The sequence below is a fragment of the Canis lupus genome, chromosome 8 (genome assembly GCF_003254725.2).
Source record: "Canis lupus dingo isolate Sandy chromosome 8, ASM325472v2, whole genome shotgun sequence".
NCBI classification, from domain to species: domain Eukaryota; kingdom Metazoa; phylum Chordata; class Mammalia; order Carnivora; family Canidae; genus Canis; species Canis lupus.
Genome location: NC_064250.1, coordinates 63,727,223 through 63,753,669, shown reverse-complemented (window position 1 = coordinate 63,753,669; position 26,447 = coordinate 63,727,223). Strand labels below are relative to the sequence as shown.

The 26,447-nt window shown below is 52.9% G+C and overlaps 1 protein-coding gene and 1 long non-coding RNA gene across 4 annotated transcripts; one reads left to right on the top strand and one right to left on the bottom strand.

Annotated features, from left to right (window-relative positions):
• Positions 1 to 15,166: 15,166 nt before the first annotated feature.
• Positions 15,167 to 26,051, bottom strand: SERPINA3 (serpin family A member 3). 3 transcript variants are annotated; one of them, XM_035719998.2, is made up of 5 exons: positions 25,900 to 26,051; positions 23,728 to 24,381; positions 21,408 to 21,681; positions 18,697 to 18,847; positions 15,167 to 16,852 (listed from the first exon to the last, which is right to left on the bottom strand). In XM_035719998.2, exons 2-5 carry the CDS (start codon positions 24,362 to 24,364, stop codon positions 16,718 to 16,720), a joined length of 1,197 nt encoding a protein of 398 aa, XP_035575891.1. In that variant the 5' UTR covers positions 24,365 to 24,381; positions 25,900 to 26,051; the 3' UTR covers positions 15,167 to 16,717. The 3 variants fall into 3 exon arrangements, with proteins under 3 accessions (XP_035575891.1, XP_025299244.1, XP_025299245.1); XM_025443459.2 differs by lacking the exon at positions 15,167 to 16,852 and adding an exon at positions 17,224 to 17,635; XM_025443460.2 differs by lacking the exon at positions 15,167 to 16,852 and adding an exon at positions 17,224 to 17,635 and having other exon boundaries at positions 25,904 to 26,006.
• Positions 17,503 to 20,716, top strand: LOC112657431 (uncharacterized). The gene is made up of 2 exons (XR_007412525.1): positions 17,503 to 18,961; positions 19,928 to 20,716. It is a non-coding gene; the product is annotated as an uncharacterized LOC112657431 (long non-coding RNA).
• Positions 26,052 to 26,447: the final 396 nt, after the last annotated feature.

Genomic DNA, 26,447 nt, shown 5'->3' with positions numbered 1-26,447 from the left:
CCCTCCATATTCATATGCCTGAAAATTATTGGTTCCTCCAGCCTCCTTTACAATTATTAAATTGGAAGCAAACATCAGATGGGATAGACATGACCCATGTTAACGTAAGCGTGAGTTAGAGTTGTTCACAGATAATTTTTCCCCCGTGTTTAACCTCTATAGATCTTAGGACTATGAACTTGAGCGATAAGGTGGTTATTCACAAAGTTAGTTTATTTGAAAAGTTGGCAAGATGGAGGCAGGTTAATATCAGAGAAAGAAATGCACCTTACTTCACAACTCCCAGCTTCAGGCACATCAGGCATCTCTCAGGCAGTGAGATGAAGGAGAACATCCCTGGATCAGACACCTAAACACAGTGCTTGAAGCCCACTAGGTGCTTTATCAAATATTTTTGGAATAAAGCTGAGTCCAGCCATGAAGTGTAAGCACCAATTAGCTAGAGCAGTGGTTCTCGACTTGGCTTGCCCGTGAGAATCACTAAGGGAGCTTTCGGAAAGCACTGATACCCAGCCCTGTTTCAGACCAGTGATGCCAGAAACTGTGGGAGCAAGACCTGGGTTGGTGGGAAGTTCCACACCTTTCAAAACTTCCCAGGTGATTTTCTTGTGCAGCAAGGAGGAGAACCACCATGTTAGACCAGTGTTGTTGCTGAGCAGATAAGGTGTGGGGAGTGAGAGAGGGTGAGGTGTCCATGCTCAAGCTGAGAACTAGTAGTAGTGTCTCTGGGGTCCCCAGCCCAGAGGATGGGAGCTCCCGAGTATCCCAGGCCCACAGGCTCCTTAGTGTTTTGGGGTTAGAACTCGTTTTACCCTGTCAGCAATCCCAGGGTAAAGGTACTGCGTTATCCCCATGACGTGGGAAGCCAGTTCTGCAACGTGTCCAAGGTTATGCAGCTAAAAAGGTCAGAATTTAGGAGAGTAGCCAGGCCTGCCTGACCCAGAGGCCCAAGCTCCCCAGATCAGCCTCTTCCCTACTCTGGCTGTGAGGACTTGGGACATTGCCAACGACTTTTCCCTCCCTGGGGGAAATAATAAGTTATATAACATGGTCATTAAGAATTGTTTACACTTTAAATATTTTTAGCAGTGTCAATTGAAACCTTGCTTCAAGAACAGGGAGCAGAACCCACAGCTTGGGAAGGGCTAGGGGTCAGTGCATGCCACCTGCTGACCCCCTCTGCCCCACCATCCCCTGGCCTGATCTCCATGGGGGAAGCTTTGTACTTGAAAAGCTTGGGGATAAATGCTCTAATATTAGGTGCTGAACAATAAAAGAGGAAAAGAATGAGAAAAATTTGTTATTTGCTCATGCACCGGGGGACAGTTAGGTGGTTTTCATGTCTTGGCTGTTGTGAATAATCCCACAGTGCACATGGGAGTGCAGACATCTCTTCAAGATCCTGACTTCAGTTCTTTCGGATATATACCCAGAAAGAGGATTGCTGAATCATAGAGTAGCTCTATTTTCAATTTTTTTGCTTTTTGATAATGGCCACCTTACAAGTGTGGGGTGACTATCTTACTGTGGTTTTGATTTACACTTTTCTGATGATTAGCGACACTGAGGATCTTCTCATGTGCCTATTGGCCATTTGTAGGGCTTGAATGTCTATTCAAGTCCTTTATCCGGTCTTTAATATGGATTATTTGCATTTTTTGTTTTGCTGTTGAGTTGTAGGAGCACCTTACATATTTGGATATTAACCCCTTATCAGATAGATGAATGTCTTGCAAATATTTTCTCTCCTTCTGTAGGCTTCCTTTTTTTTTTTTAACCACATACATACAATGGAGTATTATTCAGCCTTAAAAAGGAAGGAAAATCTATAATATGTGACAACATGGATGAACGTGGAGGGCATTAAACCGAGTGAAATAAACCAGGCACAGGAGGGCGAATTTTAATTCCACTCACACGAGGTATTGAAGATAGCCCAACTCTTAGAAGCAATGAGTGGAATGGTAGTTGCCAGGGGCTGAGGGGAGAGGGCGTGGGGAGCTGCTATTTAATGGATAGAAGTCGTAGTTAGGTAAGATGAAAAAGTCCCAGAGCCCCGCTGTACGATCTTGTGCCTATAGCTAATGGTACTGCATGTACACTTAATTTGCTAAAAGGGTAGATCTCATGTTAAGTATTCTCACTATAATAAAAAAAAAAAAAAGGGAAGAATTCAGCTGGATCTCCTTACCTCGCACTGCTTTTCCTCTAGAGCTGCACGTGAGGTTTTTGTGTTTTAGTGTTGCCAACCCCAGATCCAGCAGACGGAGCGCCCCACCCCCCCCCCCCACTTAGGGAGGGCCTGGTTTTAAGGGCCACGCCTTTGGGGCTCTCGGGTTACCCACTTGGCCTCCTCTAACAAGCAGATGGGCATCTGGGGTACGCATGTGCACCAACCATATTGGACCACTTTTCTCTGCCACCCCTCCCCCAGGCGCAGGGCAATCAGAGGCCTGGATGCCAAGCCTGGTTTTGGGAGATTTTCTCCAGCAGGCCCCCGACCGCCCCTGCCCACCCCCCTCCTTCCAATCCTGGCAGCTGCAAGGGGACCTCTAGACCTGCTAAGTGACGGGGCTGTAGGGGCCAGGGGGGCCAGCTCCGAAGTGCCTCTGGAAACAATTTCTTCTGCTCTGCTTTGGGAGTCTGTGAAATTTTGTCTCCTGTCTCTCTCTCTGCCTTTCTCTGCCTCCACCTCTGGGGTTCGGCCTTCCCGCTCGCCCCCAGCCTGCCCTCTATGTGGGCACGTGTGTAGACGTGTCAGACAGAGGGTGCTCTGCGTTAACGCCTCTCCCCTTGACCTCAATCTCTCTCTCTCTCCTCTGCTCCTCCTGGGGGAACAGCCCGGGTCTGCTGGGATGCCAGCTGGTCAGGGTCCCCCATTGCCCCCCAGCCTTGGAGACAAGTGGCTCGGACATGGTCCCTTCTGCTGTAGGCATGACAGGTGGACACTAAGACCGAAATGCCTGAGAAGGGGGATCTGGGCTCAGGACAGGTGTGGAGGGCACTGAGGGCTTTGGAGCAGACATTGCTTCCCTTTGAGAGCTCGGAACTGGAAGTTACTGAAGCCTCCTCTGTGTCCCCAAATGTTCCCCACTGTCAGGGTGGTGGTGAGGACTGAATGAAGGTATGAGACCAGTGTCACTCTGGTCTCCATTTACAGTTGTACTTGCTCACCATACAACAACTACTGGCTGGCACCAGGATGCCACCTAGCGCCTTCTGACAGGGCCATGCTGCCTCCTCATCATCCTCGTCAGGCTAAATCTGTCCTCAATTTGCCCTCCGTCATAGCTGAGGTTACTCACATTCTGCCCCGGTGTGCACAGCAACCCCGGTGAGCTCCTCGGGGGCAGGGTTTGTGTTAAGCTGCCCTGTGTGCAGCAGGATGACCTACCCCAACACGGCCCGTGCTACTGGCACGTGTGCTTGTCCCAGAAGGCCGACCAGCTTCAGCGAACTTCCTTGTTGCAGGAACTTTGTAGCCCAGGACCAAGAGCCATGTGGCTAGGCAGCCAGAGAGCCCCTCCTGGCCTTGGTATGGTGGACGTCTGAGCTCACGCTGAGGCCTTGGGTCACATCATCGCTGGGGTGAAGGTAGGGCACAGTCTTGGCCAGATCAGCTTCCTTAAACCTGAAAAGGAGAAGTGGGTGCATTGAACAGGACACCAGCACTTCACTCCCTTGCAGAGGCCAGGGGCTGTCAAAGCCTTGGAAGGCGCTGCTCAGGGTTGGGTGGAAATGGTCCAGAGGTGGGAGCTATGACCTGAGATCTCCCGGGCCCCTGGAGGCCTGGACGAGGAGCGACCTAGCAGGGCCTCTGAGGGGAGAGCACCACTGAGAGCCCGGCAGGGCCTGGGGAAGAGCCCCAGGTGGCTGAAGGGGACTCTCCACCAGCCCCAAAGGATGGGGCCCAGAACAGATCTCACCCATCTGGGGAGCTCAAGGGACACAGAGTTGTTGACTCCAGAGGTGGGGATGCGAGTCACCCTGCTGCATCTGGAGCCCCGTGTGGGCATCACCCAGCACCCATTCGCCACGCCAAGTGCATTGCCAACTCTGACTTCCAGCACCGCTCGTGTACTGCTGTCTTAGGGCTGCCGGAGCAGAGGACCACAAGCTGGCAGGCTTAAACCAAAAGAACTGTCTTGACTCACAGTTCTATAGTCCAGAAGTCTCAGGCACAGGTGTCAGCGGGGGCCACGCTCCCTCCGAAAGCACTAGGGGACAATTCCTGCTTGTCCCCCGGCTTCTGCTGGCTGTCAGCCTCCCACACGGCCGACCTCCCTTCTCTGCCTCCATCTCCACACGGCCTTCCTCTGGGTCTGGGTCTCCTCCTGACTCTTAGAAGGACTTGTCGTTGGGCTCAGGGTGATATCTCACCTGGTGACATCTACGAAGCCCCCATTTCCACAGAGGTGATGGTGGCCGGGTCTGGTTGTTAGGATGCGGACATACCTTTCCAGGGGCCATCATTCCACTCAGTCCGGGTGGTGATAGCAGAGAGCACTTCCAAGGCTCTTCCCTGGCCTGGGGACTGTGCTCAGCGCTCCCCACGTGGGGGGCGGGTGCCAGCGTCCCCCCACTCCCAGGTGAGAGAACCTCCAGTTTATAGAGGTGGGCTGAGGGATGGAAGTTCCTAATTTGTCACAAAGGCCAAGTATGGATTGGGGGATTGGGAGTCCAGCTCCTAACCATGGAGCCACCCTGGCCCAGGCCCACGTGGGTCCTTAAGAAGGTGCAGAGAGAAGCCCTCATGGTGGGCCTCCAGTGACCCCCTCTCCTTAGGGACTGCTGACACCTGAGTGTAGTTTAACCCCGTCCTCCTGACACAGGTGCTTGGGCAGAGCTGTTGGTCAGACGCTGAATTTCCTTCTCTGTCCCTCTCTCCCTGGAAGGCTGCACTGCCTCCAGCGGTGGGAGATGGGGAGTTGGGGTCAGGGTGGGTTGCCCCAGACTCTGGTCATCCCTCCCAACACCCCATCCTGGTTGCCCTGATGATTTCCTTCCTCCTAAACCAGGAAAGCAGCCCCACCCACAACACGCCTCACCGTGTGCCCAGGATCTCTGCCCAAGGAGCTCTGGCCCTTCCCCGCAGCTACCTGAGCAGGGGTGCTGATGCCAGGGTCTTGCCTCCCTGGGACTTCTGGGGTCAAAGATCCCATGTTTCCCACAGGGTGTCCTGCAGGGTGGGTTCCTGCCACTGACCATATGAGTGTACGCCCAGCGCTTGGCAGGCTGTGGGTACAGATACTTGTGGAATGAAGGGTGGGTGACCGTTCAGCTGGGAGGGTCCTTCTCCACCCTGGAACCCCTCCTGGCTCTAGGCCTCGGGCTCTGTCTGGCCTGAGGAGTCCCGGCTCTGCCCACACCTTCTTCCTGGTGTCACCGTCTATTACTGTATCCAGCCCAGAGGGGACAGGCAGGAGACCCTGGTTACCTCCTAGCAAGACCTACCAAGGGCAAAGTGCAAGCAGTACCCAGCTTCCATACGTATCTGGAGCCTGACAAGCTCTCAGGCACGCCAAAACAAACTGCTGAACAAAATGGAAAAATGGTACCTTCAAAATAATAGGATTGAAAATCCCGTACACAGCTGCAGTTTCATGTGACTGGAAATCAGCAAAATACCAAAGGTGACTGAATTTAATTCTGATTGTTCATGTCAGGATGGGAAATAAGGGAAGACATAGATACTTCACAAATGTTTCTATATTTTCCAAGCCACTTACTGTTTTTTGTCTCCATTCAACAAAATCACTAATTAGCTTGTTATAATAGTGATTCTTTCACAAATTGGCTCTATTGGCAGAAACAGTCTAAAAGACGAGTCTTGAATATCTTTTGTAAAATCTGCTCAAACATTTCTGACCCCCAGTCCTGTGATCGAAGCTACTTTGTAGCTGACACCTTCTCTCTCTGGGGACCATCTCGTGGTGGCCTGGACACCTCAGTGCAGGTCATACCCCAGGGCTGGGCTTTCACCAAAACTCCGGCAGCCGGTACCTTGTCCTAGGGTCAGCCTTGGGGATCCTGTAGATGGCCTTCCACTTCGCCCAGCTGTGTGTTTCATTTACCCTATGCGCCGTCGGCCTGCTCGGTATTTTTAAAAATTGAACTGGTTGTCAACATTCAAAAGGGGAAACATTTTCACCTAAAAACCTAGCTTTTCAGTTTCTTTTGAAATTTGAGAAGCCAGCAGCCCTGGGACACCTTTCTGCAAGGCAATATCCAACCGAGGCTGGCAGGAACTTAGGCAGAGGCTGTGGGGGGTGCCCAGTAGTCTATCATCCCTTCTGAGAATCCCCAATTTCTGGCCGGGCACATGGTCACCCAAGATGGAAGCAACGTTCTCTGCCTCTCTTGCAGCTAGGGGTACCATGTGTCTGGGGTCTGGCCAATAGGAGATGAGCTGAAGAGAGGGGTGGTACTCACGGGTTGTACACTTAAAGGAAGAGGGTGCCTTCCATTTTTCCTCACCTCCTTCCTATCAGCTGGAAGGTGGAGGCATTGGTGGGTGGTTTTCCAGCAGCCAGGTGAGGACAACCCCCTAGGGAGGGCAGGCCCACCACTTAGAAGAGGCCTGGGTGAAACAGAACTACTAGGTCTGCTTACATTCTTAGGTCAAAGTATAAATTAAAAAAAAAAAAAGATTTATTTATTTGAAAGAGAGAGAGAGAGTTGGGAAGGGGAAGAAGGAGAGAATCTTCAAGCAGATTCCCCGCTGAGCACAGAACCCTACTCGGGGCTCCATCTCATGACCCTGAGATCATGACATGAGCTGAGACCAAGAGTTGGACACTTAAGCGACTGAGCCACCCAAGTGCCCTGGTCAAAATGTAAATTCTATGCCCTCTAAGAAGCCACTGTCACAGACAGGCCACCCTGTGTGCCACGTTTAGCTGAGGCCCTCCAGATCCACAGATCTCGCCACTCCCTGTGCTTTCCCAACACCAAGTTCAGCTGATTTCTGCTCCTGAACTCAAAATCTCTGCCTACTGCCCAACCTGGCCCCCAAGTATTTGAACTCGGAACACCCATCGCCAATCCTCAAGAAACAAAACATAAGCGAGATACCTATTCTCCAGTACCTTGGGGCCATTCACCTCTCCTTTTTAGGGGTTCTGGGCTCCCCACTCTGGGAAGGCTAATTTTATGGACTCCTTGGTGCTCACTGGAGAAGAAAGGAAAAATCAATTTTATCTCTGGCTGTAAATGCAAAATGCAAAATGAGGCTTACATGGGATCACACAGCACAGCCCCTGCCCTGAATTCAGTGGAGCTCTTTGCACCTGCCAGCTGCCCTCTTACTGCTTCTGGTGGGCATAAGCATAGTGAGAGCCAGGGACAGGATTTGTGTGTCTGTGTGGCTCCCTTCTGAGAAGTTGGAGACCAGCCAACATCCCATCTACAGGGACTGGCATGGCCCATAACCCACAGATGGTTACAGACCCTATGGTATGATTAGGAGGGGCAACACGACTTTATTCAGGACACTTATTTTCACCCAAAATGCACATTAATTGGCGACCCTAGAGCAAGCTCTATCTGTAGACTTCAAAAAAGTATTTCTAAACTTGTACTCAGGCCACAGATGCACTGAGGGGCCCTGTCCATTCAGAGTCACCTCAGCCTTGTGAATGACCTGCAAGGAAAATTCTGGAATCATCGACTGACCCCATGGGAGGGATTGACCAGGCCCTTTTTTTTTTTTTTTTTTAAGATTTTATTTATTTCTTCATAAGAGACGCAGAGATACAGGCAGAGAGAGAAGAAGGCTCCATGGAGGGAGCCCCACGTGGGACTCGATCCCAGGACCCCAGGATCACACCCTGGGCCCAAAGCAGGCACTAAACCGCTGAGCTACCTAGGGATCCCTGGGCCCTTATTTTTATACCATTTTTTCTCTCTTCTCTTACTTACCCCCACCCATAACCATCCCTCCACCTGCCAGGTCACCTATCCTTTTGTCCACCCCTTAGACTGTGAGACTTATTGTCACTCACATGCTACAAGTGCAGTGGTCTACTTGCTGTGTGCCCTCCAGCCACACACTAGACTCTGATTTTGCTCTGTTTACTGCTCCATCCCCAAACTCAGTCTACACCCGGGACATAGTAATCCCTCGCTCTGGCTCATATCCCTCCATCGTCACTGGCTGTGAGAGATCACTTGACCTGAAGTTGGAGGACTCTGGCTCTACACCCCACCCCACCTGACTGCACACGGCCCCTCACCCCAGGATGTGATCTTAGAAAGTTGCTTCCCCTCCCAAATACTGTTCAGGGTCCCCAGTGATCTGATAAGGCAGTGGAGGTTCAGAGGTTCAGAGAGGTGTTGTGGCTTGCCTAAGGTCACACAGCTAGGATGGGACAAAGTAAGGGCTCAGATGAGAGTCTGTTTGACCTCAAACCCCACATTCTTTCCCTCACCCTCCACTGCCTTTTCTGGAATGTGTGTGATATGGAAGCCACAGGGACCCAGTGCTGTTTGAGAAAGAATACAGGCCTTTGGCCTCAAACCCTGGCTTGATGCTAACTAGCAGGGTGATGCCTGGCGGAGAAGGCAAGGGGCCGACTTCCCAGGACTCTGCTGCTGGGCCAGTCTACCTTGCCCTGGGCAAACTGTCTCACTCATCAGTGTTTGGAGCAGCAGGGCTGACCCACCTTGCCCCAGTTGGTCCATCTCAGCACGGAGCATTGCAGCTCAGGATCACGGAGGAAGTGGTGGCGGGTCTTCTACTTCATCGTGGGCCCTGCACGGCTCTGTGCTCAACCCCAAAGACATCCTTTGGGCTAGTGGCATGTGGGTCACAGGGTTGCACGCACCCGGCTGAGGGATAGACGAACCCCAACATCACTCTCGGGGAAAGAACCAAGAATGGGCTTGGGGGTCACCTTCTGGCAGCCCTTGGGGATGGGAGTCCACAGTCTGGACACCAAGCCCAGCTTCAGGGCTGTCTTCTCTGCCTGTGTGACCCTGGGGGTGCTGAGCCCTTGGTGGCTCTGAGTGTCTGTCCCCTTGCCTGTAAAATGGAGATAAATATTATTATGACAGCACAACAGTGTTATGATAGTGTGATCCTACTGCTGGTACACGGTTGCTCTCGCTGGTATCCTGGCCCTCAGGGCCCCTCAGCGCATCATCACTCCCCCAGCACAGTCATCCCCTAGGACACTCCCAAAGCCCGGGAGGCGCCTAGAGAAGACTCGGCTGACTTGAGACCTGTGGCACCTCTGGAACCCAGGGACGGGTGTGGGCAAACACCCCCGGGGGTGTGTGCCCCCGGGGGGAAACAGATCCCTCACCTGCACTTGGTGCCAAGGGCTCTCTCAGCAGGTGTGCAGGGATGTGCGCTTCTGTTCACACAAGACAGCTGCTTGGGTGTTCCTTTCATCTCCTTGGGAGAGGACCCCCCCGCCCGACCTTTGAGGCAGTCCACTTTGTCCTTCCTTCCCACCCCGCCTGCTTCCTGCTCACACACAGAGTTTGGGTCTCACCCAACAGCTCACAGCACCTCCTCCAGGCGACCCCTTTTAAATCCCGGCTCCATCATATCCTCATATCCTGGAATGTGACCTTGGGTGACTCACCTTGCCTGAGCCCCGTTGCTCATCTCTGGTCTTGGACTGGCAGGGCGCTCCCGAGGAGAGCAGGCGAGGAGGCATCTCATGGTGCAGGGAGACACCCTGGCAGCCCGGCCTTGGCTCAGGCTCTGCTGCTATGTGCGAGCCCAGAGACCTTGGCCAAGTCACTTTACCTCTTGGGGCCTCTGCTTGCCCTCTCTGGGGTGGTGCTAAGAATCCCCTCGTCATAGGGTTATAGGAATTCGAGTGATCTTGCGCCATACTGCCCTAGCCCAGGACCCGGCACGGGGTGGGCCCCCAGATAGCAGCAAGATGCTATTACCCCAGCAGACCTGCCTCCCTTCGCAGGATTCTGACGGAGATCTCAGTGAAGACTAGAACCTATTTCAGTAATGGTGTGAGCTAACTCTTTGCTCCACTGAGGGATCTGCTGTGACACTTTTTTATTTTTATTTTTTTAAATTTTTTAAAATAATAAATTAATTTTTTTATTGGTGTTCAATTTGCCAACATACAGAATAACACCCAGTGCTCATCCCGTCAAGTCGCTGTGATACCTTTAAAAGGTAAATCAGATTTGGGACTCCTGGGTGGCTCAGTCGGTTAAGCGTCTGACTCTCGGTTTCGGCTCAGGTCATGATCTCAGGTCACGAGATCAAGCCCCGCATCGGCCTCCGCCATCAGCAGGAAGTCTGCTTGAGACCCTCTGCCTCTGCCCCTCCCCCTACTCTCTCTCTCTCTCTCTGTCTCTCAAATAAACAGAATAAATCTTCAAAAGAAAGGCAAATCAGATTTATTCACTTCTAGTTCAAGATTGCCAATGGTCGCCATCACCCTGAGGAGAAATTCTACACTTCTCACCACCTCTTAGGAAGCCCTACGTGATTTGGGCCTTGGCAATATTCTGACCTCCCCTCTGACCATCCTTCTCCTCCCTCCTTCTGCTCTCACCACTCTGGCCTTCTTGTTACTCTAGGACTTAAGAGCTCAATCCTGCCTCAGGACCTTTGCACTTGCTACCTAGAACAGTGAACCACCTTTCTGCAGCACTTACTCTGTACACTCCTTCACTTCACTCAGCTCTCTGCTCAGAGGTCACCTTCTTAGAGAGGTCCTGCCTCTGCTCTCACCACCCTAAGTCCTGCTTTATTTTTCTTATGCTCATCTGGAATGATATGAAATATTTATCTAGCTTTCCTACCGAAAGGTAAGCTCTATGAGGGCATCATTCTGTCTGTGTATTCGCTGCTCAATTCCTAGTACTCAGCACAGGGCGGACTGTCAATGGATATTTGTTGAAAGCGCAAATGGTTTATGGGCTACCCTTGGAAATTCCATTCTAGGGGCACCCGGGTGGCTCAGTTGGTTAAGCGTCCAACTCTTGATTTCAGCTCAGGTCATGATCTCAGGGTCAGGGGATCAAGCCCCGCATCAGCCTCCTTGTTGAACGTGGAGACTGCTTGGGATTCTCTCCCTCGATCTCTCTGCCCCACCCTCACTGCTCGCGTGTTCTCTGTCTCTCTTTATTTTTTATTTATTTATTTTTCTGTCTCTCTTTAAAAAAAAAAATCCCTCCTAGGGTTTCATCACTTAGCCCCACAAAACCAAGCACCATCCTTTGGGACTCCACCCCAAAACCAGACCATCCCTCACTCCCCCTGTGGCAATCTCATGGGGGACCCCTGGGTTTGTGTTAATTATGATGGAACTGATCCTCATCACACCGCCCTGTCCTGCCTCTGATTTTCCATGTCCGCAGGCAGTCCTTGAGTTCTCTCTGGAAAAGGGAGAAGCAACAGAAACAGCCCCTGGGAAAACTTCATCTGTAAAGGGTTGTTCCTTACCATTTACCAGCTGAGAACAGAGGAGTCCTCATTTGTCCATTTGCCCGCTCATCTGCTTTGGCGACTATCCTGGTTTTGCTGAAAAGTTTGTAAAACTTTGATTCCGTTATTATATTGAACATCCATTCATGTGTTCATTCATTCACTCACTGCACAAACACCGGCCAAGTAATATTCCATTGTCTGGATGAACCCCGGGTTATCTCTCCCTTCATTTCTTGAAGGATGTCTTGATTGCTTCCAGGTTTTGGCAATTATGAATGAAACTGCTATTCACACCCATGTGCAGGTTTTTGTGGGCGTTCTGTGCGGGATTTGAGCCACGTGCTAGGGATGCACGATGGATGAGACGCAGCTGCTCCCTCCGGGGCTCAGGTCCACTGGGACAGACACACAGAATTCACCTGATGCGGTGTGCGTGGAGTGGCCAAGTCCTCCAAACCAAAGAGCTATTGAGCTACCAGGACACTATGATCCAATCTGAGCATTGGACAGACAGGGAAAAAAAAAATGAGACTCAGAGAGAAACATGTTCATTCACTCCCTCATTCAATAAATATTTGGCAGCCGGGACGTGAGGGATTACCTGGAAGAGGCTTGCTAGTGATTGCCTAAGATGGGCATGCGGAGAGGCTGATCACATCTCCATCAGAGGCGGCCTACGCAGGGTGAATGGGGAGCCTACGGGAGGCACAGAAGGCGGGGAGTTCCTGGAGGGCTTCCTGGAAGAGGTGGTTTCTGAGCTAAGACTGGAACATGGGTCAGGAGAGAGTGAGGCAAGGAGTTTCAGCAGAGGTTGAAAGGGGAGGAAGAGCGTGTCGGAGGTTGTGGAGGCAGGGCAAGCCAACGCCACTCCAGACAGCTGCCTACATGCGTAGCTCTTGGAGCGTGGGCTGCCTGCGTGCATGTGTCACAATGAGACAAGCTGTGGCAGGCTCACCAAGCGGGGGTGGGGGGAGGCGGCAGGGCTCCAGCCGCACCCACAGCCCCGCACTCAGCTACAGTCGAGTGCTCTCCAAGGAGCTGGAGGAGATCCGGCAGGTCTGCATGGCCCGGAACACGGAAGTCTGTCCCTGTGGGAGGACGGTGACAGCTTGGGCCTCTGGGGTTAACACAGGCTGTACTGACACTCCCTTGGCCCAATGTCCACTCTCAGCACACCCAATAATGAGGAAAACAACCCACTTCTAAATTCAAGGTTATGTGGAAACCCACGCACAGGGAAGAAGGAGCAACGGAGCAGATGTGATGCTTTGTGGTTGGGGCTGGTGTCCTGCAGTGGGTGGGGGGAGTCTCGATTCCAGCGCTGCACGCCCTCCCGAGTGTCATTCCTCCCTCACCCTCCTCACCGCTCGAGATGAGGTCATGAAGATCCAATCTAGCGATGCATAGGGACAGCCTTTAAAATCGGTAAAGGGCTGACCTAACTGGAGCAACACACCACCCTTTCCTGGCCTCATTCTTCCACCTGTGGACGTCTGCTTCCCGCCAGGCGCTCCTGTGCCCGGCACAGGAGCGCAGATGCCAGAGTCATAGTTCTTGCTTGCGCGAAGCTTGGCTTATACAACTTCAATTGATCCAATCAATTGTCATTGATCCAACCAATGACATTCCCTAAGTCGGCCTCAAATGCTGTGACTCCTTTTGCACTTTGCCTATATTGTAATAACCAGTTCTTCTGGAGAGCCAAAAGAACTCTCCGTTGTGACAGAGCACCAACAGAAAAGTTAATGTGTACTCAGCAGAAAGCATATTTGCAAGACTTTTGCAACTGAAATGCCTTGTCCTTCCTGAGGTGGCCTGGTGGCAGGGATGGTACTAAGGTGGCCTGCGTGCTGAGTGCAGAGACACGGTTTATACGGGTTAGTGGGTGTGAGCCTGACTTGATTTTCTCCCAGATTCATTATTACTTTACTTTTACTGTGTTCATCCACTGCCTGGACATAAATACCCATGAGGTTCCTTGTTGTTGACTTCACAGGGTCTTCAGGGGTTTCTCTTGTTCACCTAGGGGAGGATATAGCAGGGGTGTGGCATGAGACTCATTGCATTCATCCATCCATCCATCTATTCACTCACCTGTCCATCCATCCATCCATCCATCCATCTATCCACTCACCTGTCCATCCATCCATCCATCCATCCATCCATCCATCCACTCACCTGTCCATCCATCCATCCATCCATCCATCCATCCATCCATCCATCCATCCACTATGTAGGACCCACTATGTGCTGAGGATGCATTGAATACTGGGGAATAAGACTTTTTTTTTTTGTTCCAAATCTTTGTTATGGAAGAATTATGGTGTAATGAACCTCACATACCTCCAGCAGCTTCAATTATTATTAATATGAGGTCAGCACCATTTTCCCATACCTTCCACTCCCTTTTCTCCCTCGGGTTGTTTGGAGCAAATCCTACACATCATTTCATTTTACCGTTGGTTTGTTAGAACTGGGATCTGGCAAGGCGTTGAGTTCCTGTGCCTGCAAGCCTCCCTCTCTGTCTAGTGAGGTGAGATGCACCCAATCAAACATCTAAAGGCGTACAGTTTGACGGGGGTGCGTACATGCACGATGCTGCGCAGCCATCACTTCCATCTAGGTTCAGGCGGTGTCAGGCACCCCCAACAGAGACCCCAGCCCCACTAAGCAGCACTCTGCATGCTTCCCCGCCCCCCAGCACCTGGCGACCACTAAAGTGCTCTCTGTATCTGTGGACTTGCCTAGGCTAGGCATTTTATATAAATGGAATTATGGAGTACGTGACCTTTGGTGTCTGGCTTCTTTCACGGAGCATAGTGTGTTCAACGTTCGCCCATGCCGTGGCGTGGGGAAGCACTTCACTCCTCTGTGGGGCTGCGCCCTATTCCCATGTATGAATGTGACCACATCAGCCGCTGCTCTCTGCGCTTTCCTTCGTGGGTGATGGTCAGGCATCTCTGGTCTCTGTGGCCTACCTCACGAAGCACTGCTCTACGTTACTCGTCTTACCAGATGATGTCTTCCAGGTTCCCAAGCCTCCCATATGGCAGCCCGAGTGTTACCTCCTTCTACTCGATCCAATCAATGACATTCCCTAAGTCGGCCTCAAAGTGTCCCTTTTTATATTCACACATCTCTCCCCTGCTCCATCTGCTGTCGCCTTTCTCTCCCTTTAATTCCTCTTACTGCCTCCTCGCCGTGGAGGGGGCACAGAAGTGTGGATTTGTGCAAAGTAAGTATTTGCTCCAAGGAAGTGAGTGTACTATAGCCAGGAGGTCTCAGTACCGAGGCAGATTTCCAGCTCCCATGTTTTCACAGAGCTTCACCCACAGGTCATGGAGATTCAGAAAGCACAAGGCCACCCCCTCTGGGTCACTTAGCACTTAGGACCTCAGCAGGGCTTAGAGCCCTGGGATCCAGACTCATGTGCCCTCTGCACCTTAGCTGGCACCTCCCCGTTCTGCTGGGAATCCTGAGTTTTCCTAAGGTTGAAGTTCCTCCACAGAGATCCCCAGGGAACTCCCTGGATCACACAAATCTGGGTTTCATAAACTTGCTGAGCAAGCAAGAACACCACCTGGACAGCATCTCAGTAATGCCTCAAAGGGGGAAGTTGGGGGAAGTACTTACGGGGTTTCGTGGGCTGTGATGAGTTTCCGGTGGCTTTAGGGTGATAGAAAGCTTGGTTGGGATTTACCAGCTAGGCCAGTAGTGAGCGGTTTTAGCTTTGGAAACTGAGTCTGTATAAAGTCACTTTAAAAAAAATTTGTTTATTTATTTGAGAGAAAGAGAAAGAGAGAGAGCATGAGCAGGGGAAGGGATGCAGGGAGAGAATCCTTTTTTTTTTTTTTTTTTTAAGATTGTATTTATTCGTGAGAGACACACAGGGAGAGGCAGAGAAATAGGCAGAGGGAGAAGCTCCCTGTGGGGAGCTGATACAGGACTCGATCCCAGGACCCCGGGATCATGATCTGAGCTGAAGAGCTGAAGGCAGATGCTCAACCACTGAGCCACCCAGGCGCACTCCGAGGGAGAGAATCCTTAAGGAGACTCCCCGCTGAGCATTGACTTCTTTTATTTTCTATCTTCAAGCTCTTTGGCTGACTTTTACTATGTAAGCATGCTTAAGTCTCTCATCACAAAAGAAAATGGAAAGAAAATCCTCCCTTAATTCTTTTTTTTAAATTTATTTTTAATTAATTTATTTTTTGTTGGAGTTCAATTTGCCAACATATAAGCATAACACCCAGTGCTCATCCCATCAAGTGCCCCCCCCCCCCGGTTCCCTTAATTCTATGTGACTCTCAAGCTCCCCTCTTCCTGCCTTTCGATGTCAAACAGCTATGGAGGGGTGTTGACATCATAGCTCCCCTAGCTGGCGGCTCATCTGGCCACCCCCCATGGCTGGTCCCTGCTCTCACCCTCCCCTGGGATTGTTCCTGCCAAGGTCCCCCATGGACCAGTGTCGGACTCTTCTAGAGGATGCTCTTCACCCTTCTCCTCCAGGGCTCCTCAGCCCCATTCCATGCCAACCGTCCCTTGCTGCTGCAGCATCTTCTTCCTTGGGTCTTCACAAGGCCACACTTTTCCTCCTGTGTCTTCTCCTGCTCTTTTGCAATCTCCTTGTGGTCTGCTTGTCCCCTTATGTGTTGGTGTTTGGGTAAGGGTGCCTCTGGGGTCTCAGCACCATGTACACTAAGGTGTTTATCTCCTCTTATGGTCTCGCTTAACCACCAACACGCAATGACCGTGACATCCGTCTCTCCACCCCAAATTCTCGAGCGACAGATAGCTGCAGACATCTCTTCTCTCATGACCCACAGGCATCTCTGACTAAACATATGCACATCAGAGCTCTTTATCTCCCTGTAGAAAGATGAGCTTGGTGCCCCGCTCTCAGCTTCCAGAGCCTAGTTTTATCATCAGTCTTGCCCATCAGATGAAAGCCCATGAGAGTCATCACCATGAGCATCTTTAAGGGCAGAAGCTTGTTGTGGTTTAGAGAGGTCCTGTGGCATCGAGCAGGTTGGCATCACACTCTGCTGGTAATGATTTCTAGCTGAAAACTACTGAGACTTTCTGCTCCTCAGTGTCCTCATCTATAAAATGGGACTCAGAAGAGTATCTATCCCATAGGGTGGTCACAAGGACTAAATGGTAGTGGTCCTGGCAGATTGCCCGGCAGAAAGATCTCCACTCTTTAGCTGTCAGTCGTCAGCCGTAGAGATCACACAGTTCCTGATAACACCAGCAGAGTAACGACTGTGTGGCTGGCTTTAACTGCGGCTGTCCATGCATTGCTCATTTTCTCTCACCCTCCATTCTGGCTGCTAAGGGCTTCATCTGTTGGGGAGGACTCAGAACTCGGGAGGCAGGTGAGGAGCTCTGACCAGGAACCCACAAAGTAGCTACTCTCCCCAGTTTTGCTGAGGGATCCTGGAAGAGAGAAGGCCCGGGAGCGAGGGGTCCAGGGGCTGTGCCAGGTGTGGTCAGGGTTGGGGGTCAGCGCGTGGACACATCCTGGGCCCAGGCAAGGGGAAAGAAAGGGCAAGACTGGGGGGACAAGGAGCCCACAGAAGACGGAATCAGGCAGCAGGATCCCCTCCCCTCATAGGCCTGAGGGTCAGGTGGGCTTGGCCACAAGCACCAAGCCTGGTTCTAACCAGGGCACGGTAACCCAAGGCAGAGGTGCCCAGAGCCTGGCTGAGACTGAGCCCAGCGGGAGGTCCCAGAGCTTGGGCTCCGGGCACAGGCAGCTATGGGGTGTGCAGTCAGGCAGATTGGGGCAGAGAGGCACAAAGGAAGTGTCCAGTCCAAGAAAGATAGTTTATTGCTGTCTGGAGACCTCAGGGCCTCAGATCAAAAAGCCCACAGGCTCCCTGGAAGCCAGCAGGTAGTCACTGGCACCTTCTAAAGGATGAGCAGGGCAGAGCCTGGCACGTGGCTCCTCGGTGCAGAGAGGCCAGGCTGCACCCACAGACCTCTGAAAGGGGCCCCACCTCTGCGGGGGGAGGCCTAGGCTTGATTGGGGTTGGTGACCTTGCCCCAGAAGAGGATGTTCTCCGTATCTTTGTGGTGTATGCAGAACAGAAAGGGTCTGTTGAAACGAACAGTGACCAGTGGGCCGATCTTTCCAGATAAAAAAACAACTTTACTTCCCGTGGCGGCAGCGGCTTCTGTGCCCAACTCGGTCACATCGAGCAGGGTCTTGTGGACTATCTGCGGGAAGATCCGGTGGGCAAGGGGTGAGCAGCCTGCCTGGGAGCCCCAAAGGGACTGACATTCATGCAGCCTCCACCCCGGCCTGTCACCGATCGCTTCATTCGTCCTGGCAACCCTGTCAGGGGTCCTGCGTGGTTCCCACACACAGAGGTACAAACCGAGACTCTGAGGCTCCGAGACATCTGCCCAGGATCACGGAGATGGAGAGGAGGGGCACCCTGAGCTGGAGGCCTCTCTGAGGAGTCCAGACACTGTGCTGTCCCCCCACCAAACACTCGCTATTGCAGAGGGAGGGGCCGGGGCAACCCAGGCGATTGTCCTGCAAGCGAATTTCTGGCAGCTTCTCTACCTCGAAGCAGCTGCTGCAGGTGCCCCGCAGGCCCAAAGGGCCCCACTGCCCTCAGCTCTGCTCCTGCCCCATCCGAAATGTCCTCGGGGCCCAGGCTGCTGTGCAAAGATGTGGCTTCACATCTGAGGACCACATAGGCCCTTCTGCATGCCCTTTCATTGCCATTACCGTGTCCTTTGGAAGGTGGGGTGCAGAGGAGAGCGGAGGGCTGCTCAGACAACTGCTTCACTCCGAGGACCTTGTTTCTGGGAGTGCAGTGCAAGGGGCCCTGTATGCTCCTCTCACACCCATCACTACTGCCCGACGGCTGCCACTACTTGGTGCCTCTCCCCTACTCTGCCGGGCACTGCACACTGGCCAAGAACTATCACCCCCATTTTATAGAAAAACCGAGGGGGTCCAGCACTTTAATTATTTGCTGCTGTAGACAATAAAAGATAGAGCATGGGGTGGGGTCCATCCCTGGTTCCAGCACAGGCTCTTCCCCACGAGTGGCTTCTGTGTCACAGGATATTGCAGGGGAGGCAGGGACTAGCCTCCAACATGCTTGCCACCCAGCTCTCCTGGGCTTGGGGCAGAACCATGAGGGGGACAGGGTACTGAGCAATGCAGTTATTCATGCAAACTCAAGGTTCCCCAAACGTCTGCCTCCCCTTTACCATTCAGGCTTGGATACAGAGGATGAATTATCCAAAGTTGAACCGCTCACCTGGGAAACTGCCAGGTTCTTGTGCCCTGTGACTCTCGACAGGTCGGCCTGGTTGGTGAAGACTTCTCTCACGCCCAGCTGGGGAAGGACATCTTCCAGATTATAGCTGCTGGAGATGGAAAACTTTGGCAGGTAGAGGTTGTCTATCCTCCTAGGAAATGAGAAACATGACTTTGAACACCTGCTCGACTCACTGCTCACTTTCTCCCACCTCACAGCATGGTCTTCCTTGGTTTCCTCTCTAACCATCCCCTTCTTGCTGGAAGTAAGTACTCCTTTCCCCAGTTTCTTGACCTCCTGTGCTTATGCTTAATCCTGTGGATAATGTGAATTATCCATGCACATGGGCAAGTGCCTACGTGTGCCAGTACGGAGGTCGTGGCGGTGCCAGTACCTGCCCTGCTCCTCCCCTGCAAGCCTGCAGTGCAGCAGGAAACACCTGTCTCTGACGGGGATTCCACAGCGTGCTCCACAGGCACCAGGAAGGCTTCCATCAAGCCTGAGTCCAGAGGGAGGGGAAGGGGCTAGCTGGGTGAAGAGCAGAACAGGAGGCACATAGATGAACTGGCAGGAAGGCTCGAGAAGAGGGGCTGCTCCACAGAGCGGAGGGAAGGCGTAGTGTCCAAGCAGGGGCTGGACACGGAGGGATCGCGTTCAAAGGGTCTCGGGGAATCCTGAAACAAGCAATTGAAGGTCCCCTTCTTGGTGTCTGGCGAGCTCCTTGAGGGCAGGGGCTTCTCCTGCTCCTGAGCAGAGCTGCTGGTGCGTTCTTGGAGCAAAAGCAGGTGCAGCTATCAGCGACCACCTGTCAGCTTCCATCTCCCTCTGTTTATATCCCTCAGACTCTTGTCACTGGTTTTACAGCTGCCAGCCTAGGGGAGGCTGTGTCTCCCCATAAACCTTGAGTCCCATGAGCAGGGGAGATATCTCTTTCTCTCCACATTCATTCACTCTCCCATCCATCCATTCACTTAACAAGTATTGATTGAGCACCCACCGTGGGCTAGGAGCATGTAGAGGCGTATTTCCTCTGTGCTTTGTAAATCGAAGGTGTGTGATGGCGAGTCTATCCGATTATAGATAGTCACCGAGCCCCTGCCAGGTGGAAGCTATCTGCTGTTAAAGGAAGGACGCATTGCGGGTGGAGAACAGGGATGGGAGAGCCGGGTCCCTGTGTCCTGGGGCTTCCTGGGATCTGACCCACAGTTGTCTCCTTATGTCCCCATCACAGGGACAGAGCCCAGAACTGCCTCCCAGTGGCTCCACCCTCAAGGACCGGGCCAGAACTCACGGTGCCTTGCTTGTTCCCCTGACATCAGTCTTCTGGATGCCATGTCCTAGCCTATCTCTACCCTCAGGTTCATCTGAAACTTGACGACTCCTCACACTTCTTGCCTGGATCGCTGCACAGGGCTCCTAGCTGGCTTCCTGCCTCCATGCCTGTCCTCTGTGCTCTATTCCACTCAGCCTCCTGGGTGTATTTAAAACAATACTCCGATCATTCACCCTTTGGCCCAAGACCTAGTGAGGACTCCACACTTCACTTAGAAGAGGAAGAGTCAAGGTTTCTCCAAGGGTCTGCATGGCCCTCCTCAATCTGCGCCATCCCGTGGAGCCCCCTGACTTCTGACTCTCACCCTGCTCTAGCCTCTCTTGTCTCACTAACCCTCCAGGCTTTGCATAGAGGCTTTGCACTGGCTGTTCCCTCTGCCAAGAATGCTTTTCCCCCACATACGCACAGGCCTCAGCCCCTCACCTCTAACATATTGATGCTCAGATGTCACCTAATGGCAATCCTATTTAAAATCACCAACTAGGGGATCCCTGGGTGGCTCAGCGGTTTGGCGCCTGCCTTTGGCCCAGGACGCGATCCTGGAGTCCCGGGATCGAGTCCCGCGTCGGGCTCCCGGCATGGAGCCTGCTTCTCCCTCCTCCTGTGTCTCTGCCTCTCTCTCTCTTTCTATGTCTATCATAAATAAATAAATAAATCTTAAAAAAAATAAAATAAAATCACCAACTACCTCCTTGTCGGTCCAGTTTTCCTAATCACTTTACCATGCTCTATCATCCACCGCCTCATCCGCATTTCCTAACGTCCGACATACTAAATCATTTCCCTGTTTGTCATATTTATTTACTTTCTCATTTCCTGAGTACAAAGTAAGCTCCACGAGGGCAGGAGATTTGTGTTTTACTTGCTGACCTACCCTTGGGGTCTAAATCAGTGCCTGGCACCTACTAGGCTCCCCATTAACCTACGTGACCTGTGCCAAAATGGGTGAAAGGATAAATGAATGAATGTAAGAGCCGGCGCAGAGCTGCTCAGAGCCTGTCTTGCTTTGGCCCTCACCTGATGGCAGGCCCATCTGTCCCCTCTGCCTCCGAGAGGTTGAGACAAGCATGCCGGCTGTTGAGGATTCCCTGGGACCTGAGCATGTTGCAGTCAGAGGCAGCCTCTGCCCCTGTCCCGTCCCAGGTCCTTGTGTCTCATAGAGGAGATACCTTCAGGCCCAAAGCCCCCCGGGGCAGCAAAGGGCAGGGTAAACCCAAGCTCCACCTGTGCCAGGGTGGCTTCCCCCAGCACTGCAGCCCCAGCCTCGGCCATCAGGGAGGCCCTGGGTGCTGGGGGGCATGGGGAGTCCAGGGAGGGTGGGGAGGGGGTGGGAATGGCTGAGGAGGAAGCAGACCCGGCCGCACCCTGGGGTCATCACCTCATCTGCAGGGAATGTGTCCACCTCCTCAGCGTCTCTGGGAGCAGCATGGCCTCCACTGCCTCCATTCTGCCCTCGTCGGGGAGGACGAAGAGCGCACTGTCGTTGCTGGTGTACTGGAGCTCCACTACTGTGCAGGACAGCGCGTCGTCCCGGAAGTAAGGCACCCACACGTCCTCAAGGTTCATCATGGGCACTTTCACCGACCTGCTCTTGCTCACTTGGAACTTGGACTTGAAAGTATCTCGGGGGTCAAAGGGTGTCTTCCACTTGGCTGGAGGTCAGAGGAGTCTGTGAACACAAGGGCTGCCCTGCCTCCACCCCTTCTCCGCCCGGGGTCCCCTGAATGATGGAGACACTCAGCAGAGCACCAGCCACGCCACTGGCCCTGCCGTGCTTTGCAGGAAAGCATTGGCCAGTGGGTGGCCGCCGGGGGTGGGGGTGAGCCCCCCAGATCTGGTCGGGACACGGCTATGAGACAAAGACTGGGTTAGCTGTGATATGTGAGAGAGCGACAGGAATCTGGGAATAGTGGATGCAGGAGAGAGGTGGGTCTGGGAGAGACGGGAGAGGGGCCTGGGAGCACTGTGGGTGGCTGCAGCAGGGCGAGGAATGCAGAATCCCTGACCCCCTAAAGGAGACAACGCTAATAATTGATTGCATGCCCATGTACGCCTTGTCATGTAGGCTGGAGGGAGGTCCACAGAGGACAGAGGCACAAGAGGACTGGAGCCCTCAATGGGGTGGGTGGGAGCTCCTGGGGGAACCAGAGCCTGGGGACTTGCAGGGAAATGTGCAGCCACCCACCCCAAACCCCCTGCCTGTGTCCCACCATTCGAGGCAGGAGAGGAGGGGAAGGCCCGGCTGGGCTGGTGTGTCCCTGGGGAGGAGAATTTGGAGGAGAAAATCCTAGGAGAAAATCAGGAGATACAACAGGCAAACATATCGGGTCCAGATTAGTTTTACAGAGAAATCTGGTTCCGTGCCTTCACCTGCAGCCAGAAACACAGGCCCCAGACCTCAGCCAGAACCTCTAGTGTAGGTTTGTGTGTCTCCATGCAGCTCCTATCTCTCAGGCACCTCGCCACCCCCTGACTCCATGATGCTTCTTTGGGTCTCTGTCCACTTTTTTTGTTCCCACTAGGACTGCGGCTCCACGGGCTGACTCTTCCTGTTTGCTCTCCGCCTCTTAGGAACGCACGTGCTGGGGAGGTTAGTGTCGCGTTCCTATCTAAGGGATCGGGCTTTGGACCAGCCAGAGCCTGGGAAGGGGTCTTGTCTTGGATGGTGCCCCCTCCAAGGCACTTCCCGGGATGGTGACCTTTGCCGGCACCACCCTCAAGATTACAGGGGAGCCTGGTTGCAGAGCCCTGGGATGGCCGGTCTCCTTGAATGCTGTGTCCCCGTGCAGATGGCCCCCAGACTTGCTGGGACCTCCCAGACCAGAGTCCCTGATCAGGACGGAGCCCAGGTCAGAATGGCCCCGGTGGGCACAGGCAAAGGGCTTCCTGAGCGTCCCCAAAGGTGTCTCTGCAGGGAGGAAGCTGAAGTTCCTGCCCACCCTGGAGCAATTTGAAGGGACAGCTCCTTCCTTCTGGGAGCCAGGCACGTTTGAGTTGGAGTAAAAAGTGCTGCTCTGACTCAGACAAAGGGTTGCCGGGCTCCTTTGCAGTTACTCCCTACAGAGGCGAAGCGTCACTTGGAAAACCCTACAAGAAGTCAATGTGACTCCTAACTCTGGGAAACGAACTAGGGGTGGTGGAAGGGGAGGTGGGCGGGGGGTGGGGGGGGTGGGGGTGACTGGGTGACGGGCACTGAGAGGGGCACTTGACAGGATGAGCACTGGGTGTTATTCTATATGTTGGCAAATTGAACACCAATAAAAAATAAATTTATAAAAAAAAATAAGAACTCAATGGTTACAGGCAGGGGGCATCCCGGGAATGTGGTGCCTCCCACTCCTGCCCACTCCCACCAAGGGCACCTGCTCTGTGGCGGTTTCCCTAATCCCACGGTTTGCTACACAGGCCAGAAATGGTCCCGAAGGCTCAGAACTAAAACCCTATTTCCTGGGTGTTATTCTGTATGTTGGCAAATTGAACACCAATAAAAATAAATTTATAAAAAAATAAAATAAAATGAAATAAAATAAATAAAAAATAAAATAAAATAAATAAAATAAAATAAAAATAAAATAAAATAAAATAAAATAAATGAAATAAAATAAAATAAAATAAAATAAAATAAAATAAAATAAAATAAAATAAAATAAAATAAAATAAAACCCTGTTTCCCTCCAAACCCCAAGCCAGGGACCCACCTTTAAGGAAGATGTAATTCACCAGGACCACTGCCGTGTGTAGGTCAAGGTCCTTGACCAAATCCACAATTTTCCCCTGCGTCCTATTCTTCACATAGTCGTTGATGAGCTTCTCGGCGGCAGCAGAGTTCTGGAAGTTGGTGGAGAAGGCCTCCGAGGCGTACAGCGCCCTGGCGTCTTCCACGAACGTCTCTAGCAGCTTCAGCTGCTCCCCCACAAACATGGCATTGCCCACGCTCAGCTGCAGCTCGCTGCTGGGCTGGTGGAGGGCCCGCAGCAGGTGCTGGAAGCCCCGGTGGATCTCCCTGTCGGGGATCTCCGTGAGGTTGAACTTGAGGCCTTCGAGGATCTCGGTCTGGGTGGTGCCTTGGGCCCCCAGGGATAAGAAGGCCAAGGCGATGGAGATGCTCATCGGGGAGAAGATGACATTCTTGTCGGGGCTCTTCGAAGCCAGCTCCTTGTAGAGGCTGAGGGTGAAGTCGGTGTTGCTGGAGGCTAATCGGAGGCTGTTCTCAGACGTCTCATTGGGTAGATCCTCCTGGGTGACGTTCTCCGGGTCACGCATGCCCTCCGGGAGGCAGTGGACAGTGGGACAGAGCCCGGCCACCAGGAGCCCCAGAGCCAAGAGGGGTGACATGCCCTCTGTCCTCTGCTCTGGAAGGCAAAGCTCCTTTAAGTGTTGGGGAGCCCGATGGTGCCCCGAGCGCCTCCCACTGCCACCCCCTCCCTCCCAGTGTGGCCTGTGCTCCAGTCTCTGCCTCTGTTAGCTTTGCGACTTTCCAGGGGAAGGCACTCTCCCGGGCACCCAACATACAAGACCACATCACACTGGAGGTAATTGTTGTCATTTTCCCCACTGGCGACAAACTGGGCACCGAGAGATGAAGGGGCTCGCCCGCAGTCACACAGCCAGCGGCGGGAGGAGCAGGGGCAGGACACCGCTTGGCCTGGCTCCTGGCTACCCGGTGGGGGGAACGCAGTGTGGGCCTCGGGGCTGCGCAGACCTGGGCTAGGATTTCATTTTGGCTGCTTGCCCTTGCTGCGTGGTGACAGGCAAGGGGATGAACCTCTCTGAGCCTCAATCCCCATCTCAGTACAACATGCTGAGCAGCTCACGGGCGAGAAACCATGAAGGTGTCGGGCTCCTAACAGGGTTCCAGAGGCCTATCTCCTCCCACAGGGCACCCCTTCCCTGAAACTCCCAGCCACGCCAGAGCTGTGATTCCACAGGGAGAGGGGACGGAGCTGTGGCAGGAGCCGTCAGAGCCAGGGACTGCAGCCAACATGATTATTTACTTACCTTCAGCCTCTGCCCACTCAGGCCCAGAGTTCAGAGGAGAAAAGCAGAGCTTCAGAGGTGGGGAGGGGAGAGGAGGTGTGGGAGGGGAAGTAGAGGAAGGGGAGGGGGCAAGGGACAGAGTTGAACTGATTTCCATCAAGAAGCCACTAGAGACACCTTCAGATCAGCTGAGGGGCAACAGTAGCTCAATTGCCTCAACTCTCTGTTTACTCTTGGGCTAATGCAACCATTTCCTTGGACGAGTTAAACATCCTGCCCACCACCTGCACCCCCCCACCAGCTTTGAATTATTTCTGGAGAAAAAGAACTCTGTTTGGGCAAGTTGGCAGGCTGGCTCTGTTTCTGAGCAGTTGCTGGACAGACACTGCCGGCCTGTCTCCCTGGCCAAGGCCCCCGGTGGGGCGAGGGGAGAGGGGAGAGGGGAGAGGAGCCACCCGCCAGGCCCCCTTGGAGACCCCATGTGCTCTGCCTGGAGGGACCCCCTGCAACATTCCGTCTGCACCACGGAGTGAGAGCTGTGCCGGGTGCCGGACAAGGGGAGGCACCTCAGGTGTGTTGGGGTCCGGAGGGTCCTGCGTATGGGGGCACCCAGCTGGCTAAAGTCAGAATCCACAAGTGTTGGAGGCAGGAACAGTCAAAGAAGCCCTAGTGGTATGTCCACCCCTTTGCAGGTGTGAAAACTCAGACCCAGAGGGGAAGACTTGTCTTCAGAGGGCATGGCCTCCGGGGCCAGCCCCAGAACTGTCCCCGGCGCCCTGGCACACCTCCGCCTGGCTCCCTCCCGCCTCCCAGGCTCCAGGCCAAGGCCTAGAACCACCCTAGAAAGATGGGTTCCTTTGCTCCCAGGACGCACCCACTGCATCTTGGATTACCTGCCTCTACAGCTGGACGTACTCAGTGGATTCCAAAGCCACCGCCTGCCCGGAGTGCTGGATTTTCACGGGTGCTGACACCTATTTATCCGTGCAAAGAACTCCTCCCCTTGCTTGGGAAATGTTGGCAGGGACGCCCAAGTGTTCTGTTTTTAGACTGGAATGGGCGATCATTTCTGGTAACATGAATTCATTAGATCTAGTGGAATAATCCAGTTACCAGGACAGCCCTTCATTTGTTTCTTAAAAAAAGGAAAACCCAAAAAACAAGTTTCCCTTTTCATTTGTATCTTTTGTTTATGAAATATTCATTAAGGAACATGTGAAAACCCAGAAAATATACAGAAGGACATTGGAAAGTACTTGCCCGAATCTCACCCCCCAGCTGACGTTTTGTTGTGATTTCTTTTAAAAATCACTTTCTTTGATGCGAATCTTCATACACAAACTCAGATATATATATTTATATAAATTTATTTTTTACTGGTGTTCAATTTGCCAACATCTAGAATAACACCCAGTGCTCATCCCATCAAGTGCTCCCCTCA